Source organism: Mastacembelus armatus, chromosome 20 (assembly GCF_900324485.2).
Source record: "Mastacembelus armatus chromosome 20, fMasArm1.2, whole genome shotgun sequence".
Classification (NCBI taxonomy): domain Eukaryota; kingdom Metazoa; phylum Chordata; class Actinopteri; order Synbranchiformes; family Mastacembelidae; genus Mastacembelus; species Mastacembelus armatus.
The window spans coordinates 11,571,656-11,585,624 of record NC_046652.1 but is presented as its reverse complement, the minus strand read 5'-3'; the positions used below and the strand labels follow the sequence as shown (position 1 = coordinate 11,585,624).

The window sequence follows — 13,969 nt, the reverse complement described above, 5'->3', positions numbered from 1 at the left end:
TGCCAGCTTATCGGCCAACAACTGTAAAAACGCCACCAAGATGGATTTAGGAGAGAGTCGCACGACAGGGAGCGCCGGGGACACGGACACAGGGGACACTAAAGCCGTCTGTGACGTATTAGAGGTGCACACATCCACACGCGTACACACAGATGGAGACACTGTTTTCTCAGTCCAAACTCCTGCTGCTTGGGCACATGGCAATACACCCATAAACATAAATAGCATAAAAACCCCAAAACAATTTTACAAGTGGAACAGGGTTTTTATGTTTCTCAAAAAATTTAACCATCTGAATTCAGATTATTTTTGCCCCTCTATGCGCCAAGCCACACATCTCTACATGCATTACTGTAATGCACAGAATCCTATCTTTTTTTTTCTATTTCCAGGCATTTGCCCATTTCAGTATCCATCTCAATGTCTCCTTATCAAGCTCTCTCTGGGACATAGCCCTCATGCATTAGAATGCAAGCGTGCATGAAAAGAGGGCCTGTTTACAAGGCAATTTCACTAAGCTGTGGGACCCGCAACACCGTTTAGCTTTATCAAACACTGCCTAATAAATCATATGCTCTTTTGTGATGTCAGTTGCTGGAGTGCTTTGTGTAAAGAGAGGGGAAAAAAACGCATGAACAAGGCAAAGAAGAGAGGGAGGACGTAAAAGGGTGAAAGATTGAGTACGTGAGGGAAGGAGGGAGGATGAGAGTAAATGAGTGAGCGAGCAGGAGGCAGGGAGCTAGAATTGGCATGTGTAATTCAGCATAGTCTTTTCATCTTAGAGTAAGATACTCTAGACAGATAATGGGCCTAATCCCTCTCCTGATCAAAAAAATCTGCATTTTACCAATTAAAGGCCTGTGCCAGCAGTCAGAGATGGGGGGCTGCCTTCAAACTGCATCTGCGTTTATCTCTCTTTAACACCAGGGAGGCGCACAGCAGCTGCCTCAACAAGCCAGTTCCCCATCTAAGAACAAGGACATCACAGCGCCACCTATGTAGATGACCTGGAACGTAATAGTAGACTGTGAAGGGTAGAAAATGCCTGATGAGCTGTGAGAACACACACATACAGACCCCACACACCTCACGTATAATCTTCAACGTGCAGCAGAGTCAGCCACTTGCAGTCCAACAATGGCATGACAGAACCTAAATTCTCAAGTTCACAAGGCAGAAAAGACACACAGGATCACATACTTTTTTTGGAGGAGGGAGTCACAGAAAAGTTCAGTTCTCCAAAGGAGCTGAAAAATAATAAATCATGTTAACTCATGTAGCATATTTATGTGACACAAAAGAGCAGCTGATTTTTTTTGTCCTCCCATATTCAATGACTCTACTGCAACTTTATACTGGAAAATTTGCTTTGCCATACAGCGGTCAATATGGCTTACATTCATTTTTTTTCCTTATGTGAATATGCATAGCTCCTTTGTAGATTTCTCCATCGTGAAGTATCAAGTAATAGATCAATGAGAAAATAATAAAAGATTGTTCAGCAAGGCCGTATTAGGAAATTATGGGAATGGGGGGTTGGCATCTCTGGCGACAAACCCAAGTGAAAAAAGCCCACTTCAAGAGAGACATTAAAGAAGCCACCAGGCCTTATCTTTAAAAGTACTCCCTCCAAGGGGGAAAGAGGGGAGGGAGAGAAAATGAAAGAGAAAAATAGAGGGAGAGGTTTATGCCCAAAAATGGGTATGCTAAAGAATGTGGAGCTGAGTGGAGAGGGAGATGGAGATGGAGAGGTATAGAGAGTTGAAATGTAATAAATGAAATAAATACAGCAAACTAAAATTGACACCCGCCTCGCTTTTGCTGACTGGGTAGGCCAGATAAGTGAACTAAATTGCATAGATCTGATGTTTATCTTATCAGCTGCACCGAGAGCGCTTAAACGCAGATGATAAAGGAACGCCATGGCATGTCATGGTGAGAACATGTTTGAGAGTGTAAAAATATCTATCAAGAGCACAGCAGGAGTGCTTTTGAACAAGGTGGAAAGCAATGAGGGTGGTGTGAAGGCTTAATTCCAAAATTAGGCCAACCATAAAGAAAAGGGAATATTTAAATCAATGCAGGCAATACTTTAAATACTTCAAAAGGCCATTTACTTTAAGATGTAGATTGTCAGCATAGAAGAAACTGGCTCTGTTGAATATGAATCTGTGTATAAACTTTGTCCAAAAGCTAGTGGATGAATTGGTTAGAACCATGGAGAAACGGGGGTTTTTTTCTCATCATGTTTTTTTTTCCCAAAGCCATTTCAGAAGACAAGTACAGGGGGAAGGGACGCTTCATTGTTTGGATATATGGAAATCCCCCCACCCCCAAAACCCCTCCCAGTGTGTGTGAAGAGAGCCACTGTGGTCCAAATACTGTACTTATCCTATTACTGTGGGGGGTGGGGGTGCACAGAGATAAGAGCATTTTCTCGTCTGTGCCGCTGAATTAGAGGGCAGGGATTCTGTAGGCAAAGACTTTTATTGGCATCTCTCAGCAGAGCTGTATGTGCATAGAAAATGAGAAATAAAATGAAATATCAGAAAGTCAAATGCCCGGGAAAAAAAAAAAACACAATTTCAAGATGGAAAAATGGAAAACTAATAAGGATTTTGTTGGTGTCTTGTCTACATGGATATCTGATAATAAGTTCAGCTTGGCAAGGTTAAGCTGGATAGCATACGTGGAGGAATGAGAGGACATTGCTTTGTTTGGATGGCCACCTGGTGTGACGACAGTAAGGGAAGGGTGTGTGCAAACTCCATTAAGAAGCTACCCCCCCCCCCTCCTCCTCCCCCTCTCCTCCCCCTCTCCTCTCCCACCACCTTAACTCATCCAGCCCCTGAAACAGGGGCAAGAAGTTGTCAAGATCTTCAACCTTTGAGCTGAGCCCTTCAAACAGGGGAGGCAGCCCATTCCGTGCTGAGGATATCAATTATAGATAGGGGTTACCTCGCAGCTGAGGATTGCAATGTCAAGGCAGCAAATAGACAGCTGTGGAGAGCTGAGGATCTTTCTATCAGATGTGTGGTGATGTGTGTTTCATATGCACACGTGTAAGTGAGTGTGTGCTCCACCATCCCTTATTCACAGCATCACATTGGCATATTTTTTTTCACTTCTCCAACTTCAGTCGGCTTTCTCTGCAGGTTGACGGGCGAGTGCTTCACGGGCCGCGAGAGAGCAGCAGCGCTAATAGTATCAGTGTAAGTAGCCGTAGTGGGGGAGACGCGACCATAATGTCATTAATATTTAGCTTAACAGTGAACCCTCAGGCGCAATACAATGAGATCCATCCATCTCCCATGCTGTGTAACAGTTCTGATAACACACAGGAGGAGGGCTGGGCCGGTGTAGTACACAAAGCTGACATCCTGACTCTGGGAGGCTTAACCCGCCAAATCAGTTAGCACCGTTCAGCTGTGAGATGTGCTCTCCAGCTTTTGAGCCATTACCACTGTCCCTGGATCCAATCATGAATCCAGCAGCAGTATCAGTCACTGCCTGCAGCTTTGACTCTACTGTAAATTACTGCACTGACACACAGGCAGAGGTTGTGGCCTAATAGGAGGCATTGTCCAGAATAATACAGACGCAGTTCATGTTGCTGGGATCTACTGAAAAAACTCAAAGCCTACAAACCAAAAGATATTGTATGTGTGGGTTTTCTGAGATGCAGTGACTTTTATGTAAGACTTCAACATCTGGGGTCAGGTGTGAACAGTTCTCAGCACAGCAGTTCCTGGCTTAAAGAAACAGACTCAAAAAACTGAAATGGTTTGTGTTTCTTGCCCCTTTTTCTGAATGTTTTAAATTTTTAAAATAAGCATCCTGTGCACAGTGGACTAACATACCATTACAGGATATTTCTGGATTTTGAAATTCCACAGCTGCCATTTGAAGCTGCCAATGTGCTAAAATGCTTGCTGCAGCTTTAAATAAACAATCAAATGATTGTCCCATTGCCCAAATGCTTGGGCTGTTTTTTTTTTTTTTTTAACATAACTCAGTGTGACACTCACTTGTACTAGTTGCTCCTGCGTGTCAAACTCCCGGCAGCAGTTCTCCCAGTGGCAGTTCGTCTCATAAACTACCTCTGGCTCCTGTTTGCTTTCATCTTTGTCCCCTTCTTCCTTCACAAGGGTCATCCCATCAGGATGGTCCTGGGAAAGTGAAGACGTACCAGCACAGTAGGCAAAACAGAATTAAAATAATATAAGTACATGGAATAAAAACAAAGTGTAAACTAAAGTGACTTCCTCCCTGTCCCCAAAATCAGTCTATCCAAATCTGGTCTGCTGCTTTAAATGAAAGGCACAACCAACCAATAAATCTGGTCTTATTTGGCTGCACAGGAGAAAATCAAGAAAGTGGAAATATATTACTGATAGCCCTGCTGTGTATTTGGGGGTTGTTATACTAAAGGACTGGGACGGGTATTTTAGTAATCTAACCCCCTGTTCCTGCTGTAGAGTTGTTCTATTAGCCCAGATATATTTCACTGTCACAGTTACATGGCTGCGTAGAGCAGAGAGCTGGCGTGGGATAATGCAGAAGAGCCTGCAACTTCCAGCACACACCTCAGACTGTTTCTGCAGCTGAATATCAATTTTAAAAAGCTTTTTCCTGCAGATACATTTACAATGATCACATTTCTTTTTTCATTTTTGCAGCCACTTAAAGTTTTGATTAACTAAAAGTAAAAGCTATTTCCTTCTAGCATCCTAAAGATCAATACATTTACTTGTATCAAAAACTGGTAAGAAACTGGGAAATCAACAAATACAGGTAAATGAAATTAGAGCTAAATAAGTAGACTGTGTCAGGTAAGCTCGCCTATCATTGCACTCATTTAGGCAAGGTGAATATATGGACCTTTAATTCTAGTGGGGGAAAAAAAAAAAAAATCTACAAATAAAAACAGATTAGTCAGTTTATAGCCAGAATGAAAATAGGTTTGCCAGATAACTGAAAATTGTTTATTAACTGAAAATGCATGTTGATATTGTTGATAAATGCAGACTGTCCTTACCTGTATACTCACTGTGCCTGGGCTCGGCAACTCTTCCTCTGGTTTCATTTTGGAGCGTTTGTGATGCATCGGGTCTCCTGTGCTGCTCACAGCAGATTCACTTGTTGGTTTGGTCTGAGAAAACAGAAAATATTCAACAACTCACATTTTATCACGTTAAGCTTCCAGGGACATGGTATTGACTATACACTGTAGGTATCAGTTTTTAATTAAAATGTGTGTGATGCTTAGAAAACAACCAATTAACAGCGGTTAAACCACAATGATCTGAATCCCCTCTCTCTCTCTCTCTGTCAGTCAAGAGCTTTAACTGTGCTAATGAAGACATTCAGCATATTAATTTTGTTACCACTTCAATGAACCCTTCAAACAATTTGAATTCGGCGCTGGCTTGAATTCGCCCCTGGAGGAATGTGCAATAGGATTGTACACTTCTGAAAAAGAAAACAAGTTTTGTTGATTTTCTGTTCCTAAAATGTTTACTTTTATAATGTTGATAGAATTGCAGAGGTTCTGTCAGTCTCGACCACATGTAACACATTTGCCCTACTATGTTTGCTGAAAGATATGAGATTCAGCTGTGGCCCCAAAGCAATATTCTGTTTATTCAGGAGGAGGAAAAGGTAATTTTGGTGTGCCCAATTTGAACAAGGCCTCATTTATGATAACACAAAATTCAAGTGATGGGAAACAGCAGGGAAGACTGGTAATAAACATTGAATATTTACTTCAAATATGAGCCCGCACATACAGTAAGGGTTGAGGAAGGAAAGAAAAAGCCCCTTCGGATCCATCCATCCATGTCAATATTCCCTCTCTATATTCTTGTTCTCTCTCTAGTGATTAATGGAGTCAGCAGTGGGATTCTATGCTAACAAGCCCCTTGTTGTTTGCTGCAGGAATGTACTGGGCTGTGCTTGGCAGTCTAAAAACAAGACACAACACAAGTAGGAGGAAAGTCCCAGGAGATGAGTTCGTCGAGGAGGGGGTCCTGCCTATACCATGTTAGCTCGCTGCATTCCTCCAAGATGTGGCTGGCACGCAACACGCTATCTATTACCTGTGATGATGAATGGCACAGGTACCTGCTGCCGCTCTCACCTGTGAGGAGTCGTTGGAGACGGCTGAGCGGTCGCTGGTGCTGAGCCCAGAGGGGGGGATGCCAGGTACAGGCCTCTGGGTGGCAAAGGCTGGAGTTGGATGAATGAGGGGTGGACTGTGGCCAAAAGCAGAACCCACAATGCCTGGTTGACGACCAATCAGCTGCTGGTGCACATGCAAAGCCACTGGGGTTGGAGGGTAGGCAAAACTTAACGCTGGGCTGGGAAGGCACAAAAAGAGGGAAAGATAAACTAATTATGTTCAGTAAAATAAAATCATAACAATAAAGTTCACTAAAATATCAGCTGCAAAGGGGATGAGGCAAAAAAAAAAAAAATGAAAAAAAAAAGAAAAGACAGTGAATAAATGGATTGTTCTGGATAGCTTCTCATCCCTGAGGACAATCTGACAGGAGCTGCTGTGGTAATGCTGGAACCACGGAGCTGCCGGCAAATCCCTGCCAATGAATGTTCAGCTTGTTAACACACAGTGAATTATCATGTGGTCTGTGTAAGGCTGTATGTCATTCTTCCAGTGGGCAAATGATACAGGTGATAAACAATCTGAAGTGTGTCGTATAGCCTTGTAAATAAAGCAGAAAGATGTTTCTATTCGTGCAACAGAGTTGTTTCTTCAGCTTTTTTACCCTTAACCTGAGCTAACTTTTTTATCCTGAAAACTCCCAGCAGCCACAAACCTCCTCTGGGGTGTGTATAACCACAAGTGACGCACCAGCTAAACACAGCTCAGTGGCTCAAGAGCAGTGGCCTCCATTCATCCTCTGCTCTGATGCTTTGCTCTCACTGCGACCCATATGTCTGCTGACCTTATTACCAGCCCACTGAAAATCAATGGGCCGAGACACATTTGGGGGCCCATCTGCTTGTCATATCACTCATCAGCCTGTTGGCTTTGGCTATTTGGGCCCTGTCACCAGGACAGTGCCTGAGTGCGCAACGTGATTGATCAGGCTCTTCTTACAGATCGCTGATCAATAGCTGTGGGTGGGGCAATGGATCTTTCCTCTTCTCCTCTCTCTTCTTTTATTTTGTTTCCCTTTGATCGCCTCCGGTACTGGAGCATGATGTATGTGATGTTTCCATGAGGTGTAGCAGATGACTGACACGAGCCGCCGGGGAGGCAGGCTGACTGGCTGGCTGGGAGATCGTCACCCACACGAGGATTTGACATGGACAATATACACACACATGCACTTATTTGCTGTGTCCCCTTAAAGTAATAAAGTACAGCATTTACATAAAAAATAAAGAGTTAAAAATGTCATTTTATTGGCTTACAAGCACATCTTTTACACATAAAAACTATAAATTTGGGATTGGGATGAAGTACATTATTAAATCTTTTAAATCCAATTGACAGCAAAAAGACGTTTGCTTGTAATGCACTGAAGGGAAATAGGTCTTCTAAAAAGACAAGGGAGCTCTCACAGAATACGTTATTCCTGGGCATGATGATTTCAAAATACAGTGGGCTACCTGATGGCTCCAGCAGAGAGGTGACCGTAGGAGCCACTGGTGGAGGAGCTGGAGCGAGAGTTGTTGAGCATGGTGACGAGAGAGTTGGGTGAGTTGCGGATCATGGTCTGCAGGTCAAAGCTGTGCTCAGAGAGCGGCGAGATGGGCAGGGGTCGTTTCCTGCTGGGCCTTGATGGCAGCCTTGGACTCGGGAAACGAGAGCCTTCAAGATGAGGAAAAAGGAAGAGATTTACTAGAAAAGAATGACTGCCAATTGGCTGCTATGAAAGTGGATAGTTCAGGTGCCCTGTGCAGCTATGAATTCATCTTTACCTGCTCCCTCTTCTGCATTTTTGGAGCCGAGCATCAGCTAAATTCCTAGAAATAAGTTACTGATTAAAAAATATGGTGGTTTATATGTGATTTTCTGTTTGACTCCATCCAAACCCTAACCTAATCTAACCGTAACAGATGACATTTTTGTCAATCATCAGACAAAAGACTTCTCTGAATGAGTGTTCAGCTGTCACTTGATGCACTGCTTGCATTTCATCCATGAGAAAACATGCCTTTTATGTTGGAAAAATGCTCTGACTGTGTATAGTAATATTTAATCAAGTCCAATTTGACTCGTTATTCAAATGCAATCAGTGTTGACTGGAAATACTAAAAGGGGGTTTGAAAAGGTAAAAGGCGGAAACAGCACAACCATTCTCTCTGCACATACAATAAGCCATGGGTAGAGATTAAAACATGACTTTTGTTGTCTTTTCACATGGAGATGTCACAAACAAGACAGGGAAAAACAGAAGGAGGTGGAAGGAGGGGAAAAAAAGCACTGAGGGGACTGTCGCGCTTTGTGCATGAACTGACATAATGACTTTGTGACTCAAGACTTGGAAATAAAACATTTTGAGTTATTTTATGAAGACAAACAAAACCAGCTTACGAAGCCCTGATAACCCCCCTCCATATTTACGTCCCCCACAATCCATCCATCTCCCAAACGTAAATGCTACATCTCTCGTTTGACACATTCAGCGATTACAGAGCGCTCCATTCACATGGTAATCAGAGTGTGTGGATGTGAAAATGTGTGTGTGTGTGTGTGTATGCCTCTGTGATGGCAGCAGTGGTATTCTGGCATATGTAGGTCTGAGTTTCAACTGCAACATGAAGCTGTATGGAGAACAGCATCCCCTTCACATTGTCATTGTATGGAAAGTCTGTATTTTTCTCTTAGGGAAGGGGTTACTGGGGACGGGGCATGTACATACAAATGCAAATTCCCAAGAACGCACAATTTCTAAATACATTTCTAGACATGACATTTATATGCATGTCTGATTTTTCATTGCTTCTGTAAGCTCAAACCACATATGTTTATCCTGCTGCAAAAAAAAAAAAAATCATTCTTGATCTCCTTGGTTTGGACAAACCATTTTTCTATGTCCAAAATCTGACACACCTGACACTTTCAAACAGGCCAAATTCACATCAGTGTGTGGGACAGCCTCCACTTGTGTTGAATTGGAGGGGTGGGGGGACTGCTGAGGAGGAAGACTAGCATCCCACCACTGCAAAGCCTCATGGGAGTGGTGTTTATTAATGCAGACCCCAAATGATAAATCGGCCAACCGGGGAGACAGAGAGAGGAGCATCCTGGCTCGTGGCAGGACTGTACCTCTAATTTCCTCTTGATTTATAGATGCGATGACTGGTTACACACCGCATCATTAATTCTCATGGCCAGGGAGTGTTCAGACAGGCTGGAGTGACTCCGCTGTAAATAAAAGCTAGCTCCAAAACTGAGGTTGAAGTCTTGCCGACACACCTTGAAGCCACCTGATGGTGACTCTTTCACAGGGGCGGGCGAGGGTGAATATAGGACTCCCCATAATGCACTTACACTAGATATAGACTGAATATAGACTAAAAGAACAGTGACTCTGGACACAAATAACCATGACAACAACTTGTTTCTCAAAATTAGTGTACTTATAATTAGTTTACATTATAAAGATTAATTGTCAATTTTTGGTTTGGAAATGCTTCAACATATTTTGTTTATCAGACACAAATACTGGAAATCTATAAAAATTGTTTGTATTAAACACAAGTTAACAGTGTTTAACATGTTACTCAAAGTGAAGCTATTAATAAGAAAACAATCATATCAGTAGAAAAAAATAGCAAAGAAATTAAAATTACCTAATCAAGCCCACAAATGCAGACTTTAGTGTAATGATCTCTGAGAGCTAAGGCACTAATTAGGCAGTGCGATCGTAGACAATGGCCTATTAAAGCACAAATAGGCAGGACAGGTCCATTGTTTCATTAGCATAGCTCTCTCTGAAGATAATTACACTGATGTAAAATAGACAGAAATAGCCACAGTAACATGGTAGCCCAGATTATTGGCACAAAAGCCTATTGATAGACTGTGCTCTTTGTATATATTTTTTTCCTGAAATCCAACAAAGCTTTAAAGTGTTAATTTTTCAGGCATTGGAACACACATTGTTGCAACGTGATGAGTTATTAGCGGCAATGATCACAGGCGATTTTTTAAGTGAGGAGCACCACATCGCCACTTAAATTTGGCCTTAATTGTTTTGTTTCAGTCTATTAATCTTAAAAAGTGACACAGAAGAAAGGATTTCTACAGTGATGAATGGTGGGACATTCCAATTCCCACTTAATAGCAATTAATTTTCTGATACCCTGCACAAGTTTGGCTAGTTTTAATTAGTTTGTTCTGAGAAATAAGGAGAACTTCACCCCGGATTTCCATGAAAGCGGCGTCTGCCTGGCTAAATACATTCTCATCAAAGGGAATGGGGTGAGGCTGTCTGACCTCTCTAAGATTCAGTGTGCCTTTAATTTCCTATTTACACTTTAAAATAACTCATTAGCATAAGTCCTCTGCACACACTCCTCAGCCCAACACGTTAAGACAATAGCTCATTTAAATCATGTCAAAGTAAAGTTGCAGGTCTCTCTTCAATGTGGTTAAGATGTAGCTTCATCTATATATAGTACAAAATAGGTATATCGTGAAAGTTCATTCCAAGGGCTTAATTCCCACTGGGGCCACCTGTGCTATAATGTGCAGGTATGCACTCATAATAAGGTGTTTTAAGGTGCATTCCCAACAGGAATTGAATATGCTCAGGGATAAAACGGTTCACAAGTCCAGATTGTCTACGTTATGTAAAACAACCATTAGAATAGTATTAAAATGATATTTGTAACCAGGTATAAAACATTGACTTCAAATAAATTAAGTTTCTTTGATTGGCAAACTGATGCCAGCTGATGCCACTGACCAAATGATTTTGTTTTATTTATTCAATCAGGACGTCATTTGAGATACATTATCTCTTTTGCAATAGAGACCTGGCCAAAAATGGCAACATGAAGGTTTGAGTATTATATATACACACAAATATTGTCATTGTCCAATAAAACCATGTATCCAGAAAAATAAGGGGTTAAAAATAACATAAAACATGACATAATATATATAAAAAATGGATTTTCAGAAAACTCCATGGTTTGTCTGTATTATAAATCTCACTGCAATCAGTTCTGGCCCTCATTTCATAATTTCCAGGACACATTAGAAGAAGCTGACTAGTTTATTCCCAGATCAGCATTGTACCAAAGACAGCATAGCTATGGCCCCATGGTTGAGATCGGTGTAGACTTACTGTCCATCACCGGCAGATATTCCATGTTCAGGGCACTGGCGCCGGTGGCACCGGCTGTGGACGCAACAGAGGGGAGTAGGTCAGTCGTGTAAGGGCTGCGGTGGCCTGCCAGCAGTGCCATGTGGTGATAGTACTCGGCTGTGGTCAGACCTGCATGAGGGGCTGGAGAAGGAAAACAGGTCGTGTCAGCAAATAGGAAAAAGGGTAACCAAAAAGTAAAAGGTGACAATGAGGAGATAAAGGGGATACATGGCAGGAAAGGGTTAAAAGTTTGCAAGTACTTGAAGAAATGGGGAAAGAGACCGACTAGAGGACAACAGAACAGAGGGAGGAAAATTAGGTAGTGAGAAAAACACAACAGGAAGAGCACCTGCATGGCATTATAACCTTGCATTCATTTACTTTAGATGATAATCAGCTCAGGAGAACGGTAATGAGCACATTAGCAACACCATCAAATTAAGTAAAACAGCTGCACAGGGAGCATCACCTGAAGTGAAGAACCTCACTGGGGATTACTGGATGCTTGCTCAGAGATTACAAGGAGTGTGCATTAGTGTTAGATTGATGTATTCATGCCAAGCATCTTCTGAAATAATTTTAGACAGTCTTTTTCTCTTCTTCTTCCTCTTCCTTGAGTATGAGGGCTGACACATCTTTTGCCAGTTTGGGTGCTTGTGTATCATATACATCAGGGCCACAGTCTGCAGAAATGCAACCTGCAACCTCAACTCTCCTCCCTTAAACTCTACAGGAAAACGAAGGCTCTGACATATTTGCAAGCATTAAGATATGGGAAACACTTCTGCCTCCATTTCACTTTCTCTTTCTTTAAATGTGTCTCTTTTCCAAGTCATTCCCTTAGTTACACAGTGTTGTAAGTCCTTGAACCATAGCCTAAAAATAAACATCTGGTGGTGGGCTTCCTTATGCAAATATCCTAAAAAGAGAGAGGGAAAAGACTAACACTGCTGTAGTTTTGGATGCAAATATGGAATTGGTTCAGACCCTCAGAGTGCTGCAGCCCTTTTTTTCCCAATTGAAGAAATAAAGAGAAAATAAATAAAGAAACACTGTTTGAGGAGATTTCCTCTTAAGACTGGCCTGTATGTCTGCAATATGCATCCATGAGTGGTTGAATGAATGGTAAGAAAAAAAAATTCTAAATGAATTCGATCTGGGTATTATGTCTTCAGTGGAAGGGGGGAGTTCCTTAATTGTCTCTGCTGTTCCGCCTTAGCTTTGCTTTTGCATTCAATCATAATGTGGCCCATTCAGTATCCATGCACAGTAAAGGGCTTTGTGGAATTTCTAAATCAGAAATGCTGGCATCTGACTATGATCCTGGGGGCACAAAGGGGGTGTAGGGGGAAGGCTGTCAGTATGGCACTCGACGTGGAGAAGGCAGAGATACGCCTCAGGACCTGGTGAGCCACCGTGCGCTTCTTCAGTACAACAATAGGATCAGGGGCAAGCCTACCTCTGAACCCCATCTTACATAGAAAAGAGGAATATTTCAAGGGAGGAGCTTGAGGAGATGTGAAAGCAAATGTGTGGCAGCAGGATGGTGGTACTAAATCCCACCCACTTTAAATCTCCATTAGATTTTGTTAATTAATTCATCATTACTCAAATGTACTGTATAGTAGAAAAAAAAAAATCTGCATATTGAAGAAGGAGCGTGGTGATATACTAACAACACAAAACCCGATGGGTTAATTAATCACAGAATTGATTAAAGTAGTAATTAGGTCCCTCATTCACAATTCATAGCATTATGAAGTGAAAGGGGAACATGTGGTAGGTTGGAGAAACTATTTTACTTTAAAGCAAGCTGAGATCAGTGCACATGTGGTGATGAAAAAGAGTGGAGATTTTCAGCTTGAGTAGATATCTGTATGCAGGACAGTGCAAGAGAGTTGTTGAGTGAGGCTGCAAGCCTAGCTGCTTTTAAGAGACCCCGGATTACATGAAGTTGACTGTGCTGGTGTAGAGGAAATGCTCCTTCTATTTGCCATTTCAGAGATACACTTCAATACAAGGTGCACATCTGAAGTGGGTTTCTGCTGCTGAAGTGGTTAATGGGTGGGACCATGAGGACTATAACAGATCATCAGACCATTTCAAGATCTTTAAGATGAACATAGATTTTTTTTTTTTTTTTTTGGCAAATAAGCTCTTTCATTTTATCGCATGATATTTTTCAGTAGTTTCTCCTTTGTTTTTGTTACTGTGAAAAACAGAGGAAATACTAAATTCTAGTGCCGTAATTAGGGATTTTTTAAAATTTTTGTTTCATTTGTTATGTCTGCAACTGACTGATAAAGTATCAGTCTATAAAGTATCAGGAAATGCTAAAGTCCATGATGATATCTTGAGACTCCTGTTTTTTTTTTTTCAACCAAAAGGCCAATGATATTCAATTTAGAGAGACAAAAAAAAAACGACAGAAAAAAAACTACAGCAAATATTCTCATTTGAGAATTACAGTACAATCATTTTTACAATTTTTGATAACTATGTGACTTAACTTGTCATCAGTATTACCAAAAAGCCAAACACTTCTCCTGCTAAAAAGTTATTATATTTTTTTTCTACATTTCTAATATTGACATTTATATCAGTATTTTTTATATATAATT

The 13,969-nt window shown here is 41.4% G+C and overlaps 1 protein-coding gene across 2 annotated transcripts in view; it reads right to left on the bottom strand.

Annotated features, from left to right (window-relative positions):
- Window positions 1-13,969, bottom strand: part of gli3 (GLI family zinc finger 3) — an 86,478-nt gene that overhangs the window by 9,255 nt on the left and 63,254 nt on the right. For both annotated transcript variants that reach the window (XM_026292505.1, XM_026292506.2), the window contains 5 exons: window positions 11,328-11,489; window positions 7,636-7,837; window positions 6,140-6,359; window positions 5,039-5,152; window positions 4,029-4,169 (listed from right to left, as the gene is read on the bottom strand). In XM_026292505.1, coding sequence (XP_026148290.1) covers window positions 4,029-4,169; window positions 5,039-5,152; window positions 6,140-6,359; window positions 7,636-7,837; window positions 11,328-11,489 — 839 coding nt within the window. The remainder of the gene's footprint in view (window positions 1-4,028; window positions 4,170-5,038; window positions 5,153-6,139; window positions 6,360-7,635; window positions 7,838-11,327; window positions 11,490-13,969) is intronic.